The following is a 26,751-nucleotide window of genomic DNA, read 5'->3' on the forward strand; positions in this document are numbered from 1 at the left end:
ACCCCCTTGGGGACCGTCCCCACCACACACAGACCCCCCTCTCTGTGGGGATGTCCCCCCAGGTTTGCAGCCCCCTTTCCCCCTCCCCTGCCTGCAGTGGCTCCCTCCGCCTGCAGCGGTGCTGGGGGTGCAGCCCCCCCGCTTTGCCATCGCTCGGTTGCCTTGCCAACGGTGGCCCTGTCCCCTCCCTGCTCAGCGCTGTCACCGCCGGGCCGGCGCGGCGCAGCACCGCAGGTAGGGCTGGAGGGCGGGGGGCTGCGCGGGGGGGACCCGCAGCTGCGGACGGGCCAGTTTTAGGGCTAATGGGAAAATTGCAGAGCCCGGTTCCAACAGGCACCAGTTCCCGTGGTCGGGGGTTTGATCCCTGCCCCTCCATCCCCAGTGCGGCTGGGAACCAGGTTGGCCCCTTGTGGTGGTACCAGCAAGTCCAGGCGTCTGCCTCTGGTGGGAGGATGCAGGGGATGGGATGGGGATGGGTGGGCACCCATCTGGGCCCCCCAGTGGCAGTGGTGAGGGTTTGGGGGGGCTGTTGTGATGCAGGGAGGAGACTGTACCTCTGTCTGCAACTCCCCCCTTGCCTGGTCCCCATCCCTGTCCCCGCAGAGCATCCCATGGCCCCGGGCGGCGAGGCTGGCGCGGGCAGGTGGCCTTTGCAGTCCAACCTAATGGGATAAACCAATTCCCTTAACCCACTTATCCAGCTGATCCAATAAAGGTGGCTGGGAATAAAGTGTGTGCGTGGTCTTAATGCACCTTCTCCCGCCTTGTCCCTCCCCAGCCCTGGCAGCACCGTGGGTCCGTCTGCTCCTCCCCAGAGGCAGCCGCGCTGGGGCTGGAGCAGCGGTGGGACGCTGGTACCGGGTACCTGACAGGGAGGCAGGAGAGGTGGCCGAGGCAGCTCTGAGCCCTGGTCCGGCGAGGAGTCTCGGGGAGTAACCCAGGACAAAGCGCGACACGGGCACAGGTGGGTTGTGGGGACCGTGGGGCAGCTCTCCAGTGTGGCTGCATCACAGATGGGTGACACAGCGTATCTGACCCCCATAGCGTGGGGATTTGCTCGCCCTGTGTCCCCAGGGCCATCACTTTTGTTAGGGGAGGTTCCTGAGCAGCCTCTCTTGTCCTCTAGTTTGGGGGGTTGTTGTGGGGATTGGGGGGTGGGTGAGCTGGGGAGGGAATGAGGGTGGGACAGGGGATGGGGATGGAGGGACAGGGATGGAGTGGGAGGGTTGTGGACAGAGGGACAGGGATGGAGGGGTGGAAGGATGGGGATGGGAGGGCAGGGACGGAGGGATGTTGGTGGCGTGGCTGTGGGGCTGCAGCAGGCAGGGTTAGGCCAGCGCAGGCAGGGTTAGGCCAGCGCAGGCAGGCGGGCAGGGACAGGAGCGCGGGGCCGGGCGTGCCGGGAGCCACCTCCGGTGCGGGTGACGCGGTGGCCCCGGCAGCACCAGGAAGCATCCGGCTCCGTGGCAGGTGAGGGCGGAGCAGCGGCACCGGGACCCCGCCAAGGGACCCCGGACCCCCCCTGCCACACGGGGCCCCCCGCGGCTCCGCCGCCCCCTCCTCTCTGTCCCCACAGGCCGGCATGGACGGGGCTCCGCCGCCCGCCAGCCCCGCGGGGCTCTCGGCCTACGTGGCCGTGTCGCAGCTGCTGGGCCTGACGCTCTTGGCCACCACGGGCGCCTGGCTGGGCCGCTACCGGGGCGGCGTGGCCTGGCACAGCCCCCTCCAGTTCAACGTGCACCCCCTCTGCATGGTGCTGGGCATGGTTTTCCTCCAAGGTGACGGTGAGCGGGGCCGTGGGACGAGCGTCCTGCCTCGGCTGCAGCCTTCAAAGCCCCCGGTGCTGCAGCCAGGCAGGGAGTAACGGGGACAAAAATGGTGACAAATGAGACGGAGAAGATGCTCCAGTCACCTCCCACCCATGTGGGGGAGCTGGGGTACCCCCATGGGTGCTCATCTGCCCCCTCTCTGGCAGCTCTCCTGGTTTACCGGGTGTTCAGGCACGAAGCCAAGCGCTCCACCAAGGCTCTGCACGCCCTGCTCCACGGGCTGGCGCTGCTCATCGCCCTCATCGGTGAGCTGGGACCGGGGACACGGGGCTGGATGTGTCCCCGGTGGTGACACGGGGCTGGACGTGTCCCCGGTGCTGACGGGCTCCTCTCCGCAGGCATCGTCGCCGTCTTCGAGTCCCACCGCACCAAGAGCATCCCCGACATGTACAGCCTGCACAGCTGGTGCGGGATGGCCGCCTTCGTGCTCTACCTCCTGCAGGTGAGGGCTGGGGACCCCCTGGGGAGAGTGGGACCCCCAGCACCTCGAGACATCCCTGTGGCCCCCCACAGTGGCTCCTGGGCTGCGGTTTCTTCCTGCTCCCCCGGGCGTCCTTCTCGCTGCGCAGCCGGTACAAACCCCAGCACGTCTTCTTCGGCATCGCCCTCTTCGCCCTCTCCATCGCCGCCTGCCTGCTGGGCATCACCGAGACGCTCCTCTTCAACATCAAGTGGGTGACTGAGCTGAGCCCCCCCCAGCCTCCCCGACCCCCAGCAAAGGGCTGTTCCAGTCCCATGGGGCAGAGTCTGGCCCCCGCGCTGGCTCCGTGGCTACTAAATCTCCCCCTGGGGCCTTTGCTGCTGCTGCTGCTGAGTCACTGCGCAGGTGCTGTTTAGTGAGGGCTGGATCTGCAGCAGTTTGTCTTTGGGGAGGGGAGGCATGTTTCAGGTGTTTTCAGAGCCCCCCCAGGATGCTCATGTCCCCCTCACAACTGGGGGATGCAGTGGTGGCCCCAGATGCACATTGGGGTGCCCCCAGCCGCCACCTCTCCTTGGCTGGGGGAGCACATCTGGCAGGGCCCTCAGTTTGCTGTCACCACCACCTGGTCACCCTCCTCTTCCTCTGATTTAGGGGAATGGGACGTTCCCAGGGTGAGGGACAGGGCACCCGCACCCCGAGGCTTGAGCATCCCCCCCGTCCCCACAGGGACTCCTACAGCCACTTTGTGCCCGAGGGCGTCTTGGCCAACACGTTGGGGGTGCTGCTGGTGGCCTTCGGGCTGGTGGTGGCCTACGTGCTGACACGGGACGACTGGAGGCGCCCGCCGCTGGCCGAGGAGATGGCCCTGTCCATGGACTTCAAGACGCTGACGGAAGGCGAGAGCCCTGGGGGTGGTGGCCAGTGATGTCCCCAGCTCCCTGTCCCCACCAGACGGTGTCTGTGGGGCGTCCCTGGTGTCCTGGGGCTCTGCCCGGCCCAGGGTGACAAGGACAGCTGGGGAAGGACGCGCTTGTTGGTGTAACACTGCCTGTGGGTTCAGCCGCGCTCGGCCTTCATCCTCCTCAGCTCTGCCCCCGGTGCCCCCGCGCCTGTCCCAGCCCCGTGGGGACAGCGGAGCCGCAGCCCCAGCGGCACCGGGGGACAAAGGACGGGGCTCCTCCACAGGACCGGGGGGTGGGAGCCCAGAGTTCCCCTCTGCAAGTGGCCAAAGCCCAGAGTGTGGGGGCTGCTCCCCCAAAGGGAGCGACCTGGTGTCTGTGCAGGTTCAGTGTCTCTGTGTGCACGATGTTGTGTCCCAATGTGTTGTCTGCTCGGCCATTGCTCCCAACCTAATAAATGTTTGCAACCAGCCCCGTCCTGTCTCGGCTCCCCCAGCTCATGGTTTTGGGGCACCCCCGAGCTCCCACGCACGGGGGCAGCTGGGACCGGGGACGGGGGGGGGCTGGGCTGGGACCGTCCCCTCTGGGCCCCGTGCTGAGCACCTGGGGCTGCGCCAGGGACAGCTCCAGGGTCCCCGGATGCGCTGTGGAGGTTTGGGGGACCTGCTGCCACGAGCAGCTCTTCCCCTCCTCCTCACGGCCCGGCTGAAGCTCCGGGTGTCCGCGCTGCAGAGCAAGCGCAGCTCCCAGCAAAGGCTCCAGCCCAAACTGGGTTTGTTTGCCCAATCTTGCTGGTTTTCTCACCACAAGCCCCATGTCCTGCGCCCAGGGCCGGGCAGGGACGCAGCCAACACGCTCCGGCTCTTGGGAGCTGCAGCGGCGCTTTGCACCATTTCATCCGCAAAACAGCCTGATCCTGCTCCCCCCATTTCACTCCTGCCCCTTTGCTTTGGGGATGTGGGAAGAACACGAGGCCAGACGCCCTTTCCAAGTGTTAACCATTTATAAATAAGTACATTTTTTCATACATACAGTTTTCATTGTACAGATTACAATCTGTATACATTGGAGGGGTGGGGGGAATGCATTCTTTTGAACTTTTCACATCTATCTCACAGCTCACATGTACAGACAAGAAAACTCTGCTCAAGCAAATACAGCAAAGGAAAAATATGTTTTCTTCTTTCCTTATAGCGGCAGGGGCTGCTCCCCCCGCTGCGCGGCATCACGACTGTGTGGTGTTCCATATATCAGTAGAGAGAACAGAACATGCATTGAATAATATACTGTACAGAGAAAGTCCTTTACATCGGAGTTATAGAAAAGCTAAAGGAAAATTTAAGTGTCTTAAAGATCTTCCCAGCAAGTGTCTCGGAGGATGGCAACCAGGGAATCGCACAAAGCGCGAGGGGTGTGTTACTGCACCTGTTCGCACCGCCCTCGGGTCCTCTGGGATGCGGAGACGGGAGGAGACGGACGCGGAACGCGACGGGAAAGCAGCGGCAGCAGCGGCAGAGTCCACGCGAGCCGCGGGGTGAGCGCCGGAGCAACAGGATGAACCGCACGGAGCACACGGTGCTGCTCGGGTGTCCGGTGATCAGTGCACAGCGAGGCAGAAGTGACCCCCAGCTCCCCCACCAGCACCACCCGACCCGCAGCCCCGACAGCATCACCCAGAAGGGACAAAGTCTTTCGGTAAAGCAGCCCCTCTGGTTTTGGCGGCTACAGGATGCGATCCCATCAGCCGGGACGCGGCTGCCGACTCCCCGGTGCCGTGACAGCAGAAAGCGGGAGAGGATCCGGCGGGGTGCGGTGTCCGCTGCTCCCCGGTGACAGTCGCGCCAGCCGCGGTTTCTCTCGGGTAGGTCTCTAACGGTTGCAGTGAGATCCAGCTGTACAGTCAGGAGTTGGACACGAACGCATCTTGCTAAAGAATTGAGCCCTTAGTGGTTTGTATTAGAAAAAAGAGTTTGATTGAATGAAAATCCAGCAATTATTCACACAAATCTGAGGGAAAAACACCACGCGGATTTCAGCTTTGGACCATTGTGCTTTGTGTCCAACGCGCCCCAGCAGACGCGGAGCCGCCGGCGTTGATCCGCAGGGCTCCCAGCGGCGCCTCGTCCCGAGCCCTCGGGTGACACCGTCCATCCCGGCGCCGTTCTCGGCAACTCCCAAAAGCCGAGTCCAACCCCCCGGAGCTCAGGCCAGCTCGGCCAGGCCCGGCTCGGCGGGCGGGGACGGGCAGGCACGCCGGCTTTGCTCGAGATAAGGCGGAGCTGGCACTTCGGTTGGAGCTAAACTTCTCCTGGTAACCCTGAATGCACAGAAACCTTTGTACGAGGGGACTGAACCGCTCCGAATTTAGTGGCCTCCCCGGCTCCGGACCTAATCCAAGTATGGCTCGGGTGTTGGTCGCACGCACACACGCTCACGCTGCCAAGGGGGTTTAGTTATGGCCGGGTTAAAGAAAAACAAACAAGCAAACAAAACCCAAAAAGTTCAGTGCGTGGATGGACCCACCTGCGGGCAGACGCCTGGCAGGAGACAGACAGACAGATGGACAGATGCCGTGGGTTCTGGGGGACGGGCGCGGGCGGCGCCGTCGCCACCAGCCGCGCGGAGGGGGCGGCTCAGGCTGCGCGGCGCTTTGGAGACGGATCCCCGGGATCCATCCGGTCAGACCCTCCCTGCGCTCAGCGCCGACGGCTGTTTGCAAAGCCACCGGTGGGGACGTGGCGGGGTGAGCGTCCCCCAGGCTGGGGACAAAGCAGGAGCCGGCGGGTCCTCACCTGCAGCTGCCAGAGATTCGGGTGTGTGGTGAACACCCGCAGTCCGGGGGGCAGGTCAGTTAAACTAAATCCAGGGCTGGGCTTCAGCATCACCCACCAACGCGCCCCCAGAGCCAAACCCAGAGGTCTCAACATCATCGAGAACTTGGTGCACCTGAAAAATCCAACCTGCAAGACAGGGGGTGGTGAGCGGGGCCGCTGCAGCGCGGAGGGGACGGAGCACCGGCCACGAGCATCATCCGCATCTTCATTACTTAAAGAGTAATTAAATACACAGCACGGACAGACAGCACCGTGTCTGCGGCTCTGGGCTGGGCAGATGGAGACCTGGGTGACAGAGGCGACGGGACACGGTGCGATCGGAGCCACGGGCACGGCAGCCACGCGCGACACGGAGCCGGCGCTGCTCCCCGACCACGCGGATCCGAGCGCGGCGCCCAGACACGGGTGTGACACAGGGATTTCCGGGAGAGGGGCGCCCCTCGCCCCCAGGGCCGCCGCACAACTGCTGGGGAAGCGCTTTAAAACCACCGCAAAGGATTCTGTATTTAAAAATTACTCAATCTGCTGATGCTTATATACAAGAGTCAGTTCTTGTGCTATAAATGTGATGATTCATTGCTTCCTTTCTTTTCTCTTTTCTTTTTGAAAAATACACTAAGAGACAAGAGCTGTTCTGCTATTTTCTAATGAAGACACTACTCACGCTTAAATATCCAGTATTTCTCATAGTAACAAATCCAAACAGTAAAGTGCACCATTTACAGAGAGAACGGATGGAAAACCATTAGTGCAAGAATCCCGTGAAATAATGTGAACACGTCGTATCGTGAAAAAAACCTGCAGGTGTTCAGGCCTTTCGGCTTGGTGTCGGTGCTGAAAGCGTGAGCTGCCCGCTTCTTCCCATTAAAACATCACAAACCCAAAAACCACACACGGGGGGTTTCGGGACGAGCGCCCCGTTGGCATCTCAGCGCAGCGAAGCGGCTCATGGCCGCGGGAAATGGGGCTGGACTTGGAGTTTGGCTCCTTTCTCCTTTCTTTAAGCAGCTCGGGGCCGGGAGCCGCTCGCTCGGGGGAGCTGGGGATGGGAAACGCGGAGCGAAGACGCTGCTGCTGCTCCAGACCCGCGTGCGGCTGCGGCTGCGCCGCGTGGAGTCGGTGCTTCCCCGTAACGCAGAACACGCTGCTTCAAAAAAGAGGGGAAGAAAAAAAGCCATCGCGCCCCCTTTGAGAGGAGAGAAACGGTGCACGGAGCTGAGATCCGTCCTACCGAGGGGCCCCCAGTGCCCCCAACATTTCCAGAGCCCTGTAATAAGCAAAGAGCACTGGGCTGCACCTCGAGAACGAAACCACCAAGCTCAGTGCAAACACTGCCCGGACAAACACCAAACAGCCCCAAAGAGCCCCAGAACTCGCCAAACTCCATCAAGAAAAGCCCCGAACGCTCTCGACGTGTCTATGAGACACAAACCATCGTCCCGAGGTACGCGCGGCCCAGCCTGAGCAAACGAGGCACCGGAGCAGCAACGAGACGTGCCCACCACCAGACAGGTTCCAAATGAAGCCCCACCGAAGCCGGGGTTTGCCCAAGAGCTCCGGGCCAGGCCCTGCGCTGGTGGAGCGGGCGCAGCGCCCCGACGTGGCGCCGGACACACGATTGGGGTGAGACGTCTTGACTGTTGGCTCAGCCCTTTGGAAACAGCGGCAGGTCCCGCTCCCCCACGCGGCTCCAGAGCTGCTGTGCGTGAGCTTCGGCGGCCGCAGCAGCGCTGTGCTGGGCTCTAGAACAAGACACGGGGTGGTTGTTCTGCCCCCAGATCATCCACCGAACGCCCATCACAAACCCCCCAGTAACACAGGAACCTGTAACACCCCTCCAAAAAAAGCTCAGAGAATAACCGAAAAATTACTGAAAATCCTACTAAAAAAAAGTGGAAGTGTCCTCTGCTTTTCAGGCTGTCGTGACGTGACCTCCGTCTAAAAAAACATAGAAAAAAACCACCCCCCCCAAAACGTCCTGAAATAGATCACATAAATAAATTATAAATAACTCTCTTTTAACTACAGGTCCTTAAAAGCACAATGTGGTCTCTGCCTTTCAGGGGCCGGGGCAGGCACCGCTTGCCAAGGGTTTCGGACACAGATCCCAGGGAAGGGCTGGGGCGCTGGGGACCCTCCTGTCTCGGGAACCATCGTCCCGCATTACGCATCGTCATTGTAAAAAAAGCACCCTAAAACCCGCCATTTTCCTCCTTGAACACCATTTTCTAAGTCTGATCTTTTTTCCCATTGCAAGTGAAATACCCCACGAAATAAAGCGCAAATGGTAAAGGGTCCCAGTGCCAACCCGGTGCCAACCTGGTGCTGTGCGCGAGGTGCAGCCGCCTTAACGGTGCAAAGAAGCTGCTGCAATCCAACAAGAGCAAGAGCTCTCTGGCCAGTTCCCTCCATTAAAACACAAACAAAGGGCCAACTTCAATCTCAATGCTCATGAAACGCCCCGGAGCAAAGCGGCGGCGGGGGGACGGCAGGGAGCCCAAAGAGCAGCAAAGCATCCAGTGATCCCCACCCCGTCTGGCCAGTGATGCGAGTAAATAACAACGAAATCCAATTTGGATTCAAGTGCTCCAAAGCAGATGAGGCGGGATGGGTTTTGTGCATAGCTACTCGGTATTAACACGTCGTGCCCTTGCTCACTGCGGGTTATTTGCTCCTTTGGGGCAAGAAGCCAAAGGACCTGCGGGTGCAGCCTTGGGAAAGGCTCCTGCGACCCCTGCTCCGCTCCCAATTCCCATCAGAATCCAGTAAAAACTCACCGAGACACAAGAAAGCAATTTAAATCAAACGCGATTGTCTCTCAAAAAAAAGAGCTGGTTACCTCCCGCTGCGTGGGGATATTTCTGGACCACCCCGCACCGCGTGCTAAGTTATCCCAACTGGGAACTCAGCTGGAATGGGGCAGACAAACTGGTTTGGCTGCTGTCGGCTTCACGGTCAGCTGGGGAGCGGAAGCTGGAGCACGTGCACGGCTGTCTGACCACCACACCACGCGCCGGAGAAACTCGGGCATGGAGCTACCGAAGAGAAATCAAAATAATCATAATCATACTAATATGCATGGAAATCAAGCTTGGAAGTGTGTGCTGAAAACATGATGGGGGTCTCACTCCAACAAGCGTCTTTTACACATTAGACTCCACAAATGGTCTCTTTGGTTTGATTGGGGACGTCTGCCCTTGCCTGGAGTCCCTGGAGAGCTGCCTGTAGAGGTTGTCCTGGTAGGCCTGCGCCACCGGCAGCGTCCTCGCCACCTTGACGTCGGGATACGAGGAGGCTTGGGTGACTCTCTCCAGGAGGTCTCCCCGGGACCCGTTGGCCAGCATCCCATGGGGGCTGTAATAGTCGTCCTCTAGCAAATGGCCATTCTGTGCATTGTTGGTTTTGTTATAAAAGGCAATGTTGCTGATTGAAGAAGGTGGGCTAAATGATTCGGGCTGGGGGAGACTGCCAGGAGACGTCGGACTAATGACAGAGTCCACTGAGGACACAGCCCAGGTGCGGTTCTGCTGATGGAGGTGGGGGTACTGCTGAGTCCGAGCCGTTTTGTCGATGATGCCCATGAACGGCGTGGTCCGGGAACGCGCCGGCTCGCTGGGGTAACCGCCCTGCGTGGGGGACACCGGGGAAAGCTCATCGCACGCTCTGTCGTAAGCCGGCTTGAGAGGAATCTCCATTTGCTGAATCGAAGCGGAAGGGCGGAAATTGGGGGTCAGGTTGGAGGTGGAGGAGATGCTATTGCTGGAGGGAGAGAAGCGCAGGCCGACGCTCTGAGAGTGGAGCAGGGGCCTCGGAGTCGGCGGGTGAGGCTTGATTTCGCTGGGGTTCACCGTGATGGGCCTTCTGATGAGATGGGACACGTCTGGAGAGCCCAGCTGGCTGGCGGGGAGGGAAGAGCGCTCCAGGTCAAGCTTGGAGTGACACACGGGGTAGTAGGACGCGGACTGGCTGCGCCCGATCTGAGGGGTCTGGCTGTAGCGCATCCCGCCCCTGTACGCCGAGGACGGTCTCTGCGGAAGGTCTTCCTTAGCCAACCCTCCGTGCTGACAGATGGCTCCGGCGCTCAGGCTGGCCTGAACGTGCTGCACGGGTCTGCTGTCCCCTACGATCCCGCCGATGGAGCCCTGGTAGACCAACCTGCTCTGGCTGACCCCCATTTCCCCTGACGCCGACTGGTACTTGCTGGCCATGGAGTGGGCGACCTGGCTGTAGGCGCCGGTGGGGATGACGGTGCTGGAATGGACGGCCGAGCTGGGCTGGTTGCTCCTCACGATCTGCGCCTTGGCCGGCTGCAGCCTCAGGCCCTGCTGCGGCACGGCCACGGGGAGCTGCGGCATCTGGAAGGACCTTTGCGTCATCTTGGACAACGGAGACTTCGGTCTACCGGGGAGCGGGCTGACCCCGCTTGGTTCTTGCTGATAACGAACCGGGGAACCAGACTGGGACCTGTAAACGCTCATGCTTTCTGCTGGGGGGCTGGCGCGATACTGAGGAGCTCTGCGAAGAGGGGAAGGTGGTGGGCTTTGATATTCCTTCCCTTGGCTTCCGACGGGAGGCGGGCTGAAGCGGTAAGAGGAGCCCTGGTGAGCAGGGGACGTGTGCGGAGGACTGGGCCTGTAATGTGAGTTTTGGTGCGTCGGAGACAGAGCAGGAGACGTGGACTGGTACCCTTGTCTGGTCGGCGAACCCATGGAGCTGTTGGACCTGAAATCGAAGACCTGATGAGAGCCAAGGGGTGAGCCAGAAATATAGGCTGAGTCCCTGTGAGCTGGGGACGGGGGCGGGCTCTGGATGATGGGCAGCCCTTGGTTCGGCCTGGACTCGGTCTGCAAGCCAATGGAAATGTTCTCTACATCCTGCTCAAGGTATTCCTCCTCGAAGATGTCCTGCACGGAATAGAGCTCTTCGTGCTGGGCCTCGGGCTCGGGCTCCGGCGGGAGCGGCGGCGGCTGCGGCTGCACCTGCCTGCACTCCTCCTCCACCCGCAGCAGCAGCCGCTGGATCTCCCGGTTGTTGGGACACAGCTTGATGGCCTCGTTCAGGTCCTCCAGGGCTGCGGAAAACTGCCTGCTCGACAAAGGGACAGAAACGAGAACTGGAGTTACTCTGGATGAGAACGGAGCCGCTCCCAGAGGCTCCCGAGGGTTAAGCGGCTCGTCTGTGCTACCGAGGGGGGTGTCTGTGATTGCTGCATCTCTCAAACTCTGTCTTATGTGCCTCCCTTGGGGGGTTTGGGGCAGGGGCTGTCATTTACAGGGACATCTGTTTGAACGTGATTGTCACCTTGGGGGGATGACTGCAGAGAAAAGGTCCCCAGTACCTCCCAACACCGGCCTAAGGTTTCGCCATTCGAAACCAGGCGGAGGGCCGAAAAACTCCTGTTCCCCGGCTTGTGCTGAGCTCAGGGTGCTGCTGCTGGGCACAGACCGGGAAACGAGAGCAGAAACACCAAAGCGGTGACGGCGTCTGCTGGAGAGACCTGGGCAGAAATGGACGCTTGTACATGGGGAGGCTGATACCATCTGCAAAGGAACCCGCTCCTTACGCTTCCTTACGAGTATTTTGGAAACAATGGGGAGGAAAACCATGGAAGGAAAGGCGCTGGGTCAGCGTGGTCAGCCAGCAGGACCCGTCCGCACAACAGAAGGTCACGGCTTCACCTCCCACGCCAAGACGTGGTGGACCAGGCAGCGCGGCACCAGGAGCCCGCTGTGTCATCTTGGTGTCATTTAAACCCAAGATGACAGCGCACCCGACCCCTGAGCGCAGGACTCCAGCGCAGAGCCCTCCTGCTCATTTAGGATCGGTTTTGAACGGAATCTTTTAGCCTTTGGAGAGGTTACCAGGGGAATCCTCCAGGCTCCACTGGAGCTCCCCGGCCGGCACCCCCGCACGGCTCATCAGCTGCGTCTGCCTCGCAGACACACGCGGGACAGACCCATCCATCTGACGGCCAGAAGAGATCACTGCGACCAACGAGTCTGCCCTCCCGCGTAACACAGGCCACAGGGCTTCCACGAGTCATATTTTGCTTCAAGTCCCAGCTGTGCTTGAAACTAAAGTGTATTTTTAAAAGGAATACCCAGCCCTGGGGTGGCGAGATGTTCAAATTGCAACTAAGATGAGGCTCTTGAAACATCCGCATTCAGCTCCTCCAGAAACTAGCAAATGAGTGAGGGGTGTTGCTTGGGGATTTGAGAGGTCTGTGAAGCAATTAATTAATGTTCCTTTGGCATTTCTGTCCCACGGGGACAGCTCTGGCCTGGCGAACGCCAGCGCTGGTGAGCTGAACAGACAAGCCCTTCCCAGCTCTGTCTCCTCACCTGCTGCTGCGCTTGGCCCTTGCTCTTGCATAATAAGCTTCGTAAGATTTCGGTTTCAGCTCCAGGGCTTTAGTAGCAAATTCCTCCGCCATTCCAAAATCCTGTCATTACAACAGATGTGCAGGTAAGTAATTGAACAGATATAGAAATAAAAATATATACAGTTAGGGGAAGGAAGCAAGCTTAATATGGACTTTTTTTGCATGTAAACTCAGAAAACTGCACAATACTGGAATGTTTCACATGGATTTGATGTAATTTACAGCCAGGAAGCTACGACGGAACGTCCAAAGCCTCCAAGCCCTCTTGTAACGCCCGATGCTGTCAACACTCACGGAGACCAGCGAGCCACTGGCTCCGTCCATCCATTGTGTCCCAACAAGTGCGGGCGATCCCTCCCCAGCAACCCGCAGTCTTGAGGAAACATCTGCTCTTGTGGAGGCTGGAATGTAACCTCACCAAGGGTTTTTTCCACGGTGGAAAGTGCTGGGAAACCTTTCCCACGCCCTCCGCTTCCCACCCCGCAACACCCTGACGTGCTGCGAAGGGGCTGAACGACACTGCACGTGAAGGGACCGCGATGCCTCGGGAGATAAGAACAGGAGTCGCAAAGGTCTCCCAGCAGCGCCGCCCATGCCACTGCCCCTCCAGGAGCAGCTACTGAAGAGATATTGTCTAGGAGACTAAACTAGGAGTGCGCTCAAGAGGTGGGGACCTTCTGCCGCCTCATCTACAGATGCAAAAACTTGCAGGAGCAATTAAAACACCCTGGAATTTTCTACCACAAAACCTGGGATTCCCCAGTTAACAGTAAACTGAAAATCTTGTCCTTTAGGCTTAGCCACAAGTTGGCTTGTTTAAAAGAGAAGGTTCACACTTTTTCCACAAGCTGTGTTTGTTCACCAGCATTAAGATTGTCATCTGTCACCCTCACAGCTCACAGAAACGCAGCTGTCACCAAACCCCCCCCCCCCTCCCGCGCAATCCGCGCCGGCTCCTGGCCTGGGCGGAGGTTTCCCTGTGCTCTATAGAGGTGAACGTCCCCGCACGCAGCGCGAGGGGCAGGCGGCGCTCCGCTGGTTCTCGCCGCAGGAGCCGCTCGGAGATGCTGCGGGAGAGCGACAGGGCTGTGGCAGCTCGGGAGGAGGGGGTGTGGGGGTGTGGGGATGAGTCACGGCCCTGGGGAAGCGCTGGCCCCCCGAGCATATGCTCCTTCGTTTGGATTCATTACTATTCCAAGGAGCACATCTCCTGGCTCCTCCCCCACCGCTGCCCCAGAAATCTGCAAAGTGCCTCCGCCCCCAATTCGGAGCATCACCAAAAGAGTCATAAAAAATTCAAAAAGCTATAAACATAGCAATGAATTTTTAATCATCAGAAATGCATATTAAATCATTACTCCTTTTGGAATTAGAAAATGTCAGTGCTCTGTGAAGGACAACCGGGTTACATGGGGGGAGATCCCAGAGGTCAAATCGCCGTCTCAGGATGGACACGTCTCTGTATGGACACAAAGCTTAAGGCCACGAAGAGTGGGGACACTTACGTTCATTTTCCTTCGACATCGGGAGAGGTTGAGCAGCAGCGAGACCTTCAGCTCACGGAACGTTTTCAGGTCTTCTCCAAAGCCTTCCCTGGGGAACTTTTTCAGAGCGTACTGGTAGCGCTGGGCAGCCTCCTTCACTTTACCTTTCTAATAGAGGAGAACGTGTCACAAAACACGCTTGGGTAACGTCACCACAGAGAACTCACCAGCGCCAGGAGCGCTCTGGGTGGTGAAGGTGAACAGTGTTCACTATTTCGTATTCACCACTTAGCCCTCTTCTAGAAAGGAAAGCCAGAACATTGGACCAAGGGAACATTTAATCTGGAAATGGAGATGCCTTGTGCAAGTTGAGTGGGAACCACAGAAGAAATTGTGTTAGCTCGATACAACTCCATCTGGTCTCTGGACGGATGGGCTTTTGAGCTGGGTGATCAGGAACCCAATTCTGGAGAACAGCCCACACCCAAAGCTCATTAAGCACCTGCGAGCATAAAGAATATGAAGTGTGGGACTTGGGTGGAATTCTCAGGCCTTGGAGAAGCCTCTGCAACAGCAAATAAATATGATGGTGCTGGTGTGGCTCTGAAATTGGACCAACACGCTGCAATTCATCTCCCTGGCCTTCAAATGTCTAAAAATTAGGTGTCTACATCTAAACTCATCAACCGGGTTCCTTTAATAGTTACTGGGACGCAACAGTCACCTTCAAAGGGTGACTCACCTCTGTTAATTTGGGCACCTATTTCTGGGATGGGCTGATTTGCCCCTGGAGGGGGCGGCCAGGGCAGCCAGGGTGAGAGAAAGAGGGCAAAGCGGGATCTGGGACACGTGCAGCTCGCGGCGACCCAGACGTAGATCCGGCAGCTGCCAGCGCTGAGCTTTAACACCGTTTAGACTCGGGTTCCTCAGCTCTCACCAATCTCTGGGAGATAACTTTGGTTACAACGCCAGCTTTGCATATTTTCTGCTTCACCCTCGGAGCTTAGCAGTGAATCACTGTTGTACTTGCACGTTTCGTGCGTGTGTGCAAATCTCCAGGTTTTAAAGACCGGCTTAAAATAAAACATGGAGCAAAAAAGACAAAGTCTAACGGTGGAACGTCTGCCATGGGCTAAAGGACACGCAGAGCCCTCTGTGTCCCGACAGCCTGTGTGCCCCGCAGAGCCTCTTCACGAGCTGCTCTGGGATACTGGGATACACCATCTCGCTGCCTTGTAACGCTGACAACGTCGCCGGAGCTGACGCGGTGACACCAGCACTCCAAACCTCTGCAAAACACTTGGGTTCTGGTGTTTTCAGAGAGGAAATGAAGTGCTGGCTCCCATCCAGAATGCAGAGAGATCTGGCTTTGCTTCAGCTTCGTTACAGATTTGGGCAATCAATCCCCCTCCCCAACCCCGCTAACCAAAACCAAGCACTGTGCGACACGAGGAGCCCGTGAGCAGCAGCTTTTTCTTGCCGCGGATTACGGAGCAAGAAAACCTCACACAAAGTTCTGCCGCAAGCTGCATCTGTTCAATTTTGTTCCCCCAAACCCCACTCTTCTCACCTTATAGAACATGTCTCCCTCCTCCATCAGCTTGCTCAAGAGGATGATCATGATGTCTGGCTTGGAGGTGGCCATCGCCCATGTGGCTGGACCTGCAGTGTACAGGATGCATGATGGGTAAAGAACTCAATCCGATGCGAGGGTGGGAGGAAGCTGGGTGGAAAAAATTATCCTGGGGTGGGAATTTCTGCTGGAGAGAACAACTTGGCACGGTCGAAGGGCAGAGCGCTCCAAACGACTGAGCTGGCAACTCCTCTCGCACTTAAATTAACGTCATCCACATGTGCCTTTGCGGTCATTAAGGCTAATCCTAATTACCACCGCCGCGATGGCTGGGAGATGACGGAGCTGTTTCCACAAGAGGGCAGTGCCGGTTGTGGAACCGGCCTGGGGGAAACAGCGTGGCCAGGAATAAAACGGGTTCAAAAGGAAAAAATCGGAGTGGTTACATAAAAGTGTTTCTAAATTAACATCTCTAGAGGTGCAAATGTGCGATTCGACTGTCGGCAGGCGCTCGGTGTCGAAGGGGATTGTGATTTCCAACCTCACGAGATGGGAAATACTAGAGTAGAAAATCCACTGAGGGTGGACAATACCGCAGAGCGAAGGTCGTGTCCGAGCGCTGCTGGTGCCGGCGGCTCCAGGCTGGGGACACGGGGACCCCCGCGCACAACCAGCTGTCACCTCAAGGTCTAATACTGGGAGGGAAGGGGTGGCAAAAATCTGGGGACAACTCATTAGTGTGGGTGAAGAATAAGTCAGCGATATTCTATCAGTAGATTCAGTACATTTTGGGGGAAGGCGGTTAGTTTTTGAGTTCAAGTTATTCTCTGCAACAGTCATTAAAAAAATTATTTGAAGGTGAGGTAAATTAAAAGATTAGAGGTGTTGGGGACGCATGCAGGCTGAACCAAACAGGAAAAGCAAGGCTGACAAAGCTATCAGATCGAAGCTGATGCTGACAGCAATGAGATATACCTCGTGGGCGACTCGGTAACGTCTGACAACCTTCAAAGAAAGGAGAAAACAAAAAGTTGTAGGAGAGAGGGGGGAAAAAATGGATGAAGGTGAGAAAAAAAACAAGAAAGGAAAAAGCAGCTGTGAGAGGCAGGCAGCGAAGAAGCCAATGCACCAGCAAACTCCCTCTCCACGGGAAAACGTAACGTGAGCGGCTGTGCGCGCGGTGCGGGTGACACTGAGCTCTGGGAGCGTACACAGAGCGCGGGGATGCGGCAGCTCACAGCAATGCATGGACAGAGTATGCTTTGTCGACTCAGACTAGTAAAGATAGAAAAAGCATTACCAGAGGAAAGACCTTGCCAAAGAAACAGTTGTTTATTGATTAACTTTGCTAAGTAATAGGAAAATATATATATATCTATTCCCCGTTTTACTAAAGAGAACAAGGCAGGCGTGACCCGCCGGCTGCGTTCGGGGTACGAAGCAGCTGGGGCTGCCTCTGTGTTACGCTGGTGTTTTTTGGGAAGCCAACCCCACGGCTCCAAGTCCTGCCTGAGCACCGAGCCCCCAGCGGTGTCCCCTTGTCCCTACCTATCTTGGCTCCTTTCTTCAGGAGGGTGACGACGACCGAGGTGTTGCGGCAGCCCACCGCCCTGTCCAGGGGGCGCATCCCGCTGTAGTCAACGTGCTCAATCATGGCTCCATGGTCCACCAGAAACTGAACCTGCAAGGAGAAGCCCGACAGTCAGTTCTGCTCCTGGGCAAGACCTCTGGGTGATGAACAAGCAGCAGGTTGGGCTAAAACCAGCTCTAGAGGGCCTGAGGGTTCTGCAGTCTCATGTGTTGTCCTCTATGGAAGCTCCTGCACGTATAGAGGGCTGGGAGTCTATACACTTGTCACTGCATCAAGCTGAACTGTACTATTGTTTGGGGTGTTCCAGCTGGAGAAGAGAAGCTCTGGGGAGACCTTATTGTGGCCTTCCAGGACTTAAAAGGGGCAGAAAGATGGGGACAGACTTTTGAGCAGGGCCTGTTGCGATAGGAAAATGGGTGATGGTTTGAAACTAAAGGAGGGAGATTCAGGCTGGACATGAGGAAGGAATTGTTGCCCTGAGGGTGGTGAGAGCCTGGCCCAGGTTCCCAGAGAGGTGGTGGCTGAACCATCCCTGAGACACCCCAGGCCAGGCTGGACGGGCTCTGAGCACCCTGAGCTGGTGCAGATGTCCCTGTCATGGCAGGGGGGCACTGGGGGGCTGGGAAGGTCCCTCCAACCCAAACCATTTTGTGATTCTAGGATTTTAAGGCTCTACACCAACTGCCAGTTTCCTCGTGTGTGCATCACAGGCCACTCACCACCTCGGCGTCGCCGTAAAAAGCCGCCAGGTCCAGCGGGGTGCGCCCGTTCTTGTCCGCGTGGTCGGTCGCGGCGCCGTTCTCCACCAAGGAGCGCACCACGGACAGATGGCCCTTCAGACAAGCCCAGCTGAGGGCCGTCAAACCCTCCTTGTCCATCAGGGAAATGGAGGCACCTGAAACAACAAGCGTCCGTTCACTCGGGAGCTCCTGTTGTTGAACACTACGACACAACAAACCATCCGCTTAGTGCTGACAGCTTATTTTCAGACAGCCACGTACATAATTATTAGTTACTTTATTAACAGTTCTGCCCCATGAATCCCGCCCTCCACAGCAACTTCAAATGCCCGGGCAGGAGCTGTGGCAAACGAGCGCACTCACACCGGCTGTAAACGCTTTGGCACCCGGCTCCGCGGGCTCTCCTGGCCGACAGCCTGCGAGCAGCGGGCGGACCCGACGTCCTCACCCAGACACCCATCTCGCTTTTTAACTGTTTCTTTTTTTGTTTTAAATTAAACCAATCCAGCCTGTGTGAGTCAGAGATGAGGATCATTCTGCTGCCTCAGCAGGTCACGGCATACCAAGGGGAACTCAGTCAATTCAGCTCAGCTCTTCTAAACAAGCACATATTTTCCCCTCTTGGCTCCCCTCCTCTTTACCCAAATCGACACCATTTCCAGCAGTGTTCCTCCTGAACTTTACCCAATATAAACACGACGTTGTGGGATAAACCAGTGCCAATGCAAGCCTACGAGAGAGCGACTTGACATTTTCTTGGATGAAGAAATTGCGCTGCCATACCAACGGGCCAGGGCTGCTTCGTTCGGCATATGGCTGCGCACACCAGAGCCAAACAGCAGCACTAAGCGAACGCCCCTCGTCGTGGCACGAAGAACAACTCCTGTGGCCACGGATTTGTCTCTCCGGCTCGTGGGAGAGGCCGGACCGGCTCCGCTCCCCCCAGGAATCGCAGCGACCTGCGGGATCTTCCTCCTGCAGGTAAACTCTAAACCAACCGGCGTGAGATCTTCACTGGCTCCAGAAACTCAACAAACCAGGGAGTAACGTGGATTTCTTGGATTTCCCAGCCGGACATATTAGGACATATCGCACAAATGATGGCGAACGGACGGGCCTTGAGCTTGCACAGCTTTGTGTTTGCGGGGCAGCACAACACATCAACGTTCGCTCGAGCCACGTTCAGGTGTCTCCACCGGAGCTCTCGGCTGCTCGTCTCAGAACCGCGGCACCGAGCGGCAGCGAGGGAGGTGACGGAGGACGGCCCGGCGTGCCGCGGTGGGACCCTGGCTGCAGGGCAGCTCCAAGGTGGAAGCGAAGGGTGACACCAAACTCCCAAGCTCTCCTCTCCCCCCGCGCCACCCACATGGCCCCAGGAGCCCTTCGGAAGCTCTGTGAACGCCCTCCAGATGATCCTCACCCGACCAAGGCCAACTCAGGATAAAGCCTCATCTCATTCCTTCTTATTTGTACCAGCTACTTGCTTGCAATTGAATTTTCAAAGCCTTCTCTTGTGTTTTTCCCTCTGACTCTTGCAGTGCTGGCAACGAAGCTCCTACAGGAAGAGCTGGAAACCCACATCAGCCCCCAGCCTTCCCATTCTCCGCAGTCTGGTGGCAGGGACGCGCCGCGCCGCAGGGTGACATGGACGGGCTCCAGGGTGTCACCGCGGCGACACAAGCTGAAGGTCTAAGCGTGCAGACGGTTCTCCAGAAGCGCCCAAACGCTGCTCCGAGGTGGGTGGACGAGGCCCCTGCAAAGCGCTGAGCTCTCAGCGCCGCCGCGGGTCCCAGAACCTCACCTGGCTCCGACGGCACCTCCGGCTCCTTCGGGGATCTGACTTGGCATTAAGGCGGTTGGACACGAAATGAACTGATGGTTTTGAGGGCAAGTGGCTTAGGGTGACCTCAAGGAACTGATCCCCGCGGCAGGTCTGCCTGGGTAAGCCCAGCTTGCTCCTTCCTTAAAAAACTAACTGGCTCAATGCAAGAGTTGATGACTGAATACGTCATCCAGCAGGTGAGCAACAACGAGCCAGGAGAAGAGAAGAAACAACTGACGACTGGAGCATCAAAAAGCTGCAGGGAGTGGCCAGGACGGTCGGGTCCTTTCTGCACGGAGGATGAAGCAGCAGCACCGCGCACATCCACCCCAAGGCAGAAAAACACCCAGGGGCTGAGTTTTTGCAGGAAAACAGGACTCAGGCTCTCCCCGACCGGAGTGAGCACGGAGGATCATCCTGCTCTGTGCGACACCATCCCTGTGAGCACCAGATCTGGCGGAGCTGCCACCAGGACGGTTTAACTCACCGTCCGCCCCTGCTGGGTGTGGAGCCAGAGCGGCCGTAACTCTAAAAATCTCATTTCAGACTGATCGATGACTGCAACTCTGCTAATAAAAAGTGTTTACAAACGCTGACTGTGTTAATCAAGTACAGTCGAATGAGATGTGCCTTGCAACGCACTAATTAATGCTTATGCCTTATGAGTCACACACTTTGATTTTAATGAAATATTGAACAGGATTGTTAAAGCCATTTTAATTAAAACACACCATATATCACTGTGCTCTGCTCAGGCTTGAGCTGACTTTTCAGGACCATGTGTTATTGCATATTTAGTGGAGTTTATTATTCTATTTAGAAAAAAAAAAGGACCTTTTAAAGCAAAAAAGAATTTCATATTTTGGCTTCTCGGGCTGTCGGTGTCCAAGGGGCCGGGGGAGCTTCTCGTGTTCTCCTGGAGACCCCCGGCCGGGGGCGGGCGAGCTGCCTGCACCCCCACCGAACCCACACGCACAGCGCTCAGTCTGGCACAAACAACCACTTATTTTAAGCCTTTTACACAGATTCGGTGAAGCTGCAAAAGGGGCCACATCACAACTTAAACAGAGAGAGTGTTAATTTGTAAATGAAATAAAACCAAAACCAGGACATCAGAAAATAATTAACTGAATGAATTCATAAGAAACTCGTGCCTCGGAGTGACCTTTGTCACATCCCTGCGCAGGTTACGGCACTGAGGAGCACGGATCCCACTGGCCTGCGGCTCGGGACAGACAGACAGACAGAGAGAAACCTTGGCCTGCAAGCCTGGCAATTCTACAGTGAAGAATATTATTGCAGCTACTCAGTAAAATATTCAAGTGTCTCCCGTTTGGCTGAGAGCTCAGACACAGCCACTTAGGACACGAAGAACATGCCCCTTCCCAGAGAGGGATCTGACCTGAAATAAAAATGCCAATAACAATACAAGAATTAAACACTATTTCTAGCAAAAGTAAATTTGAAAATTACCCAAACAAACATTGGCTATTTGTCCAAGAAAAGGTCTCTAAAGAAGCACAGCAATAAGCACTAATGGTGTTCACACAGGCTGAGGGCAGCGTGCTGCTCTGACTCACCTCAAACACGTACATCAGGAATGAGTAAAACCAAAGTGTGGACTGAGTAGGGAAGGAGAGTTATCAGACACCGAGAGCACCGAGCGAAGCGGATCAGCGAGTGCAAGGCTGGCGAGCGGCGTATCTTCAGAACAATCCCCTTTGGTTGGCAACAAACACACTCAAAACTTGGCGTGTGTCAAGGCCTCACCCCCCGGCTGATGTTGGCGTCAAAAACGTGGGCAACAATACCAGCGCTGAAGTGTTAAAATGTCCCAAACTGCAGCCTATGGTTGAGTCTCACCCGCCTGTTCCACAGCGACGTCCACGGCTCAATCGCAGCGCTGGCTGACTGTGGTCTAAGGGGAAAGCTCTGAGCGTGGTTCAAGGGCATTTCCTTGACTCAGGGCTCAAAGCACCTGGGAAGCGTTTGATTTTCTGACATAAATGTGTGGGTTTGAGGCTGTGAGCACCAAACACAGACAATAAAATGCCTGAGCACTAAACACAGACAATAAAATGGCTAGCCAAGATTAAATCTACGACTATTCTAGTCTTGTCCTCCAAGAAGTGCTGAGAACATCTCGCAGCAGTGGGATCAGAGTCCTCACCCCGACACGACAAACAGGGGACAGTGTGGTGGGATCCTGCTGGTCTCCAGCACCCTCCCAAGCCTGCGCTCTCACCTTGTGCGAGCAGGAAGTCCACGGTGCCCAGGTGGCCCTCGGACGCTGCCATCATCAGCGGCGTGCGGCCCTGCTTGTCCGCCATGTTCACGTCAGCGCCGTGCGTCAGCAACAGATCCACGATCTGCAACGCACAAAGCCAGGACACGTTGTACGGAGAGACCCGGCCGGGAGGAAACCAGAGCCAGGGGAGAGCAGAGCGGCCCCCACCTCTTGACACCTCACCCCCCAAGGCTCGGTGCCCTCTGGGGTTGCTGCTGCATGACCAGGGCACCAAATCATAGAATTGTTTTGGTTGGAAAAGACCTTTAAGATCATGGAGTCCAACCGTTCCCCAGCCCTGTCCCTGCCCCGTGTCCTGAGAACCTCATGTCCGTCTGTCCAGCCCTCCAGGGATGGTGACTCCAGCACTGCCCTGGGCAGCCTGTTCAATGCCCCACAGCCCTTTGGGGAAGAAATTGTTCCCACATCCAACCTCAACCTCCCCTGGCGCAACTTGAGGCCGTTTCCTCTGCTCCTGGCGCTTGTTCCTGGGGAGCAGAGCCCGACCCCCCCTGGCTCCAAGCTCCTTTCAGGCAGTTCAGAGATCAGAAGGTCTCCCCTCAGCTCCTGTTCTCCAGCTGAACCCCCCAGGTCCCTCAGCCGCTCCATCACACTTGTGCTCCAGCCCCTTCACCTTTCAAGTCCAGAGCATCATCCCCTTTGCTTCCCAAAACGTGAAATAATACTGCAGCCAGCAGGAGCTCGGGGTGTCTGAAGCACCAAGACCGCATCTTCTCACTCTGAGAAGCGTTGGGGTTTGTCTTCTCTACCCGTATTTCTCCAAGATGGAAGGGATGACCTGACCCTGCTCCCCAGGCCACCCCGGTGGCACGAGGCCCCGCTCACCTGCCAGTGTCCCTGTCTGACGGCGCTGAAGAGCGGGACGACGCCGCGGCGGTTGGGCTGCGCCACGGCCGCCCCCTGCTCCAGCAGCAGCCGGCACACCTCCAGCTTCCCGCGCCCGGCCGCCGCCGTCAGAGCTGCGGGGGGAGAGAACCGTCAGCGAGAGAGCGCGCTGCGTTCCGCGCGGAGCCTGCGCTCCTCATCCATCTCATCTCATCATCTCATCTCATCATCTCATCTCATCCCATCCCATCCCATCCTGCTGCTGGGGAACAAAGCAACAGAACCCAAAATGCCCAACGTTTCCCACAATGGTGAAGAAAGGGTTGGAGCAGCGCAGCTCTAGCGCTTACTCGTTGTTTTAGTTTACATCGCAGGTCACCTCGTCCACCTCACAACAATATGGAAAGAGGCTGATTGGGACAAGCAGCTTTTATTCTTTTCAGCTGCGGTGAAACTGGAGGAGAAGCACAATGAGCATCAAATGATCTACAGGTGCGTGTGACCGAGGATCAAGGTGTCGCTGCAAAGAAACGCAGGGTCTTGTCGTGTGAAACCTTCACCATTTCCCCACGGCAAAGCCACAAAGATGATGGCCGGGGAAAACACAGACCTGCGGGTAGTGCCTGCTCAGCAAGACCTTCTGTGCCCTTAGCCTCGACTCACTCCATGATCCTGACCGTGAGAGGGACCGAGCTGGGGCCGCTGCCGCGTCACTGCCAGCCACTGCAGATCAGCGACGTTCGTGGCTGTTCTGTCTGAGCCAGCACGGAGCAGCGGTACCGGACAGAGCAGTTTTAATATCCCACTTTAGATCTTTGAAAGCAGGGAAACAATTGGAGAGCAGGAATGGTACGAATATGCCAACCTGTTCTCAAAAAAAAAGCCAATTCTGGGCAGGACTGGTCCCACCAGCAAAGGTCTTTGTGCAAAACCAGAACTGTCTCTTCTTTACAGGTGCTCACAATATTACAGGTGGGTAGAACTAATCCTGCCAGCTCTCCCCTGACAAAACATGCTCTATTCATTGGGAAGTAGGGTTGGGTTAGAAAAGACACACTCAGTCTGAGAACAGGACCTGCCCCTGACTCCTCTGTGGTGTTAATTTTAGACGGTTTGGTTCCGCCCTCCCCAACGTTCCGAGCCCCGAGCTGCGCTGGCTCCGCCGCCCCTCGCGGGAGCCGCCGCAGGTGGGCGTCCACTCCAGCTGACGGAGCTGTTCGCTCCTTCGAAGCACATTTCTGTGGGACGGCTGATTACGAGGTGTTGATGGGTTTCCAACTGCAGCGCTGCTAACGTCGGGGGATTTAATTAATGCTCGATTCTGTTCCACAGGGTGGTTGAGTTTTCTCCTCTCGGGGTTGAGACACCAAGAGTTAAAAGGAAAACCAGCTCGCTGCCACGAGCAGAACATACTGCAAAATCTATAATCGGATCCATGTGGGTTTTAAACGTAAGCTACAAATATAGAAGGAGGACTGTGTGTAATGTGCAGGGCAGAGGGATCGGTATGCGGGGCTTTGGGGTTCTATTTCTGAACCTGCCTGCACTTGAAACGTTGCAGGTTAATTTGAGACGTTCCACGTCAAAATGACTGGTGTTCGCAACAATGGCAGACGGTACATCGCAGAGGGGTTTGATGTTCGCCACGGAACGTTCTTTGGGCAGGATGGCCTGACCCATGCGGGGCCCTTCTCCCCCCGGCCCGACGTGTCCTTGCTGTTCGCTCCGGGGTCAGAGCGAGCGGGTACGCAGCCCGACCCGTCCTTTGCAGCTCCGGCTCACGGGAAGCTCAAAAGCTTCGGTGCTACTGAGCGGCCGGACCTGGATTTGCTGCCCGATGCCGAGAGAAACCTGCCCGAGCTCGTCTGGTATTTCACACAGATAATTAAGCATCTGTCCTCAGAAATGGAGAAACCTCTGAGGGGCACAAGGAGCTCAGTCCTGCTTATTTAAGCCTTTTAGTGCTCCCTAGATGGACTTAGCAAGCTGTTTCTGACATCACCGATGTGTCTTGCAACAGCCATTGGTCTCCAAAAAACCCCACAACACAAGGTACAGCTGAGCCTGCGTGTGGAAAGAGACTGGAAAAGCCAAGGAAAGGCGATGAGAGGAGACGAGAGCAATGGAAATGGTTTTGTTGGGAGTTGTACTGTCTGGCAGAGAGCTCCCGTGTGAACGAGACGAGTCCAGCAAGGAGCAGCGACCAGGACCCTGCGCTTGAAACCAGCAACACGCTCTGCAGCTTTTCCATCGGGACGTAGCGCCACGAGAACAAAGTCCTGGCACGAACGCCATAAAGCAGCTGCTGCACTTCTCAAAACACGGTTCAAACAAGACCTGAGCTGAGTTTCAGGTGTGGACGTGTCCCCATCGGCGAGCGCCGTCAGAGCAGCCACGGCCCCAGCGCCAGGGACCCGCAGCAGCGCATCCTGCCCCTGCTGGTGCAGAGCGCCTCTGCTTTCTTAGGGAGAAAAAACAACTTTATCTGCAGAAGGGATCATTAAACTGCTCCTATGCAGCACGTGTATCTGTTTCACAGCCTGGCAGCGAGACAACCGCGGTTTGCTGGAGTCGCTCTTGTACCTCCAGCTCTGCTGGGGTTATTGCGAGTGACTCAGATAGTTTAGTGCTGGTTTTGCTATCTGCCTTGTCCCGGGGGAACGTTCCATCTGGAGCTCTGCAGTGCGCTGTCAGCAGTTCCTCGGCTCCTGATGTCACTCGGCGCTGCCTGTGGGGCTGGTATCACCAGCCAGGCAGCCGGCCCTGCTCTGCTCCGCACGGGATGCAGCACACGAGCAGCAGGCAGCAAAACCAGACGAGATATGGTTCGCATGTTTAGAGCAGATTGCTATTTTTAGGTGGACACCAGCATTTCTCTTCAAACTTTTCTAAACTCGCTGTTTGCTTTTGAGAAATAATAATAAAACGATGTGCAAGGCAGTGCAGGAGCAGCTTTATACCAGGCTTTGCCAGGCTCACCCAGACAAGCCAGGACTAGCTGAACTGACATTGCTGATGCGGTGTCTGATGCTGCCCATGAGGTTGCTTTGCAGGGAGACATCTCAGTGTCTTTGGATCAAGGTGTGAAGGTATCTGGATCACCGTCCTGTTTATGAGATGGTGCTCAGGACCCCAACCCCAGAGAAGATTTTGGATGAGCTGTTTCTGGCCTGGTCACCATGAGCTCACCGGCAGCAAAGCCATGGTCCCCTTACCAACGCTCACTCATTTCACTGGATTAATTCCATATCCAATTTCTTTTTCCTGCTCTACCCTAGGGGCACTTCTAAAGCGCTTATCTGTATATGTTGCCCTTAGTTCTGCTAACAATGGCGCAACGCCCCTGCTGCTGTCCCGTCCGCTGGGTGCGGGAGCTCTGTCCCCAGTGCCCTGAGGGCCCCGGAGCAGCACGACCACCCGCTGGGACATCTCATCCCCCGTCTTTGTCCCTCAGAGCTCAGGGCGACACTTTCTGACAGACTCCATTCATGATACGGCTCTAACACGGCTGCATTTTCCAAGGTACAGTGCACAAACCAGCTCCGAACGGAGCTGTGATTGCTATTTCCTCCCTGTTCTAACCAGCGCTGGCCGGAGCCGCGCGCTGTCGCACCCTGGATCGCGTCATTTTAAACAAAGCTGACAGATCAACACCAGTGCTCCGGTACCCAGACACAACATCACCTTGGTGTATCAACCTGAAGGAACATGACCGGAGATGCAAGTTGAGTACCAAAGGCAGTGGATCAATTTATGAGGTCACTGGAGCTAAAAACCAACAGCTCCAAGTTTGAATATCTCAAGAAATGGAGAAGATTGCCGGGTGTGAAGTGGAAGGGATGAACTGCTGTTTTTCCTTTAGTGGAGGTTAGGAAAGCAGGGCTTCCGTGTTATACCCATCGGTATCAAAGTAAGGTCTTGCACAAAAGGACATTTGCTAAATTCCCAGGTGCTAAATAATAATAAGTTTTCAGAAAATCAATGGACAATTCAATAGCACATAATGAGGAAGAGGAGAGAGAAACAGGGAAAAGCTTTTGATA

The 26,751-nt window shown here is 56.6% G+C and overlaps 2 protein-coding genes across 3 annotated transcripts in view; one reads left to right on the forward strand and one right to left on the reverse strand.

The window, feature by feature from the left end:
- The first annotated feature begins 1,555 nt into the window (after positions 1–1,555).
- On the forward strand, positions 1,556–3,612 carry CYB561 (cytochrome b561). Its single transcript, XM_082071118.1, has 5 exons — positions 1,556–1,784; positions 1,976–2,074; positions 2,168–2,271; positions 2,343–2,500; positions 2,977–3,612. Exons 1-5 carry the CDS (start codon positions 1,583–1,585, stop codon positions 3,173–3,175), a joined length of 762 nt encoding a protein of 253 aa, XP_081927244.1. The 5' UTR covers positions 1,556–1,582; the 3' UTR covers positions 3,176–3,612.
- A 527-nt stretch (positions 3,613–4,139) lies between these two features.
- TANC2 (tetratricopeptide repeat, ankyrin repeat and coiled-coil containing 2) overlaps positions 4,140–26,751 on the reverse strand; it is a 120,529-nt gene continuing 97,917 nt past the window's right edge. The window contains exons 21-29 of one of the 2 annotated variants that reach the window (XM_082070866.1): positions 22,709–22,842; positions 21,821–21,944; positions 17,733–17,908; positions 16,971–17,103; positions 16,398–16,427; positions 15,420–15,511; positions 13,871–14,017; positions 12,325–12,425; positions 4,140–11,068 (exon numbers count right to left, since the gene is read on the reverse strand). In XM_082070866.1, coding sequence (XP_081926992.1) covers positions 9,127–11,068; positions 12,325–12,425; positions 13,871–14,017; positions 15,420–15,511; positions 16,398–16,427; positions 16,971–17,103; positions 17,733–17,908; positions 21,821–21,944; positions 22,709–22,842 — 2,879 coding nt within the window. In that variant the 3' untranslated portion in view covers positions 4,140–9,126. The remainder of the gene's footprint in view (positions 11,069–12,324; positions 12,426–13,870; positions 14,018–15,419; positions 15,512–16,397; positions 16,428–16,970; positions 17,104–17,732; positions 17,909–21,820; positions 21,945–22,708; positions 22,843–26,751) is intronic. The other variant, XM_082070867.1, reaches the window with a different exon arrangement.

This window comes from Streptopelia decaocto, assembly GCF_964273445.1.
Source record: "Streptopelia decaocto genome assembly, chromosome: 22".
In the NCBI taxonomy this organism is placed as follows: Eukaryota; Metazoa; Chordata; class Aves; order Columbiformes; family Columbidae; genus Streptopelia; species Streptopelia decaocto.

Bases quoted from the DNA above. Each gene is read 5' to 3' on its own strand.
- CYB561 (XM_082071118.1), top strand. From the start codon at position 1,583: ATGGACGGGGCTCCGCCGCCCGCCAGCCCCGCGGGGCTCTCGGCCTAC. The intron at 1,785-1,975 runs GTGAGCGGGGCC...CCTCTCTGGCAG, and splicing joins GGTTTTCCTCCAAGGTGACG to CTCTCCTGGTTTACCGGGTG. The intron at 2,272-2,342 runs GTGAGGGCTGGG...GGCCCCCCACAG, and splicing joins TCGTGCTCTACCTCCTGCAG to TGGCTCCTGGGCTGCGGTTT.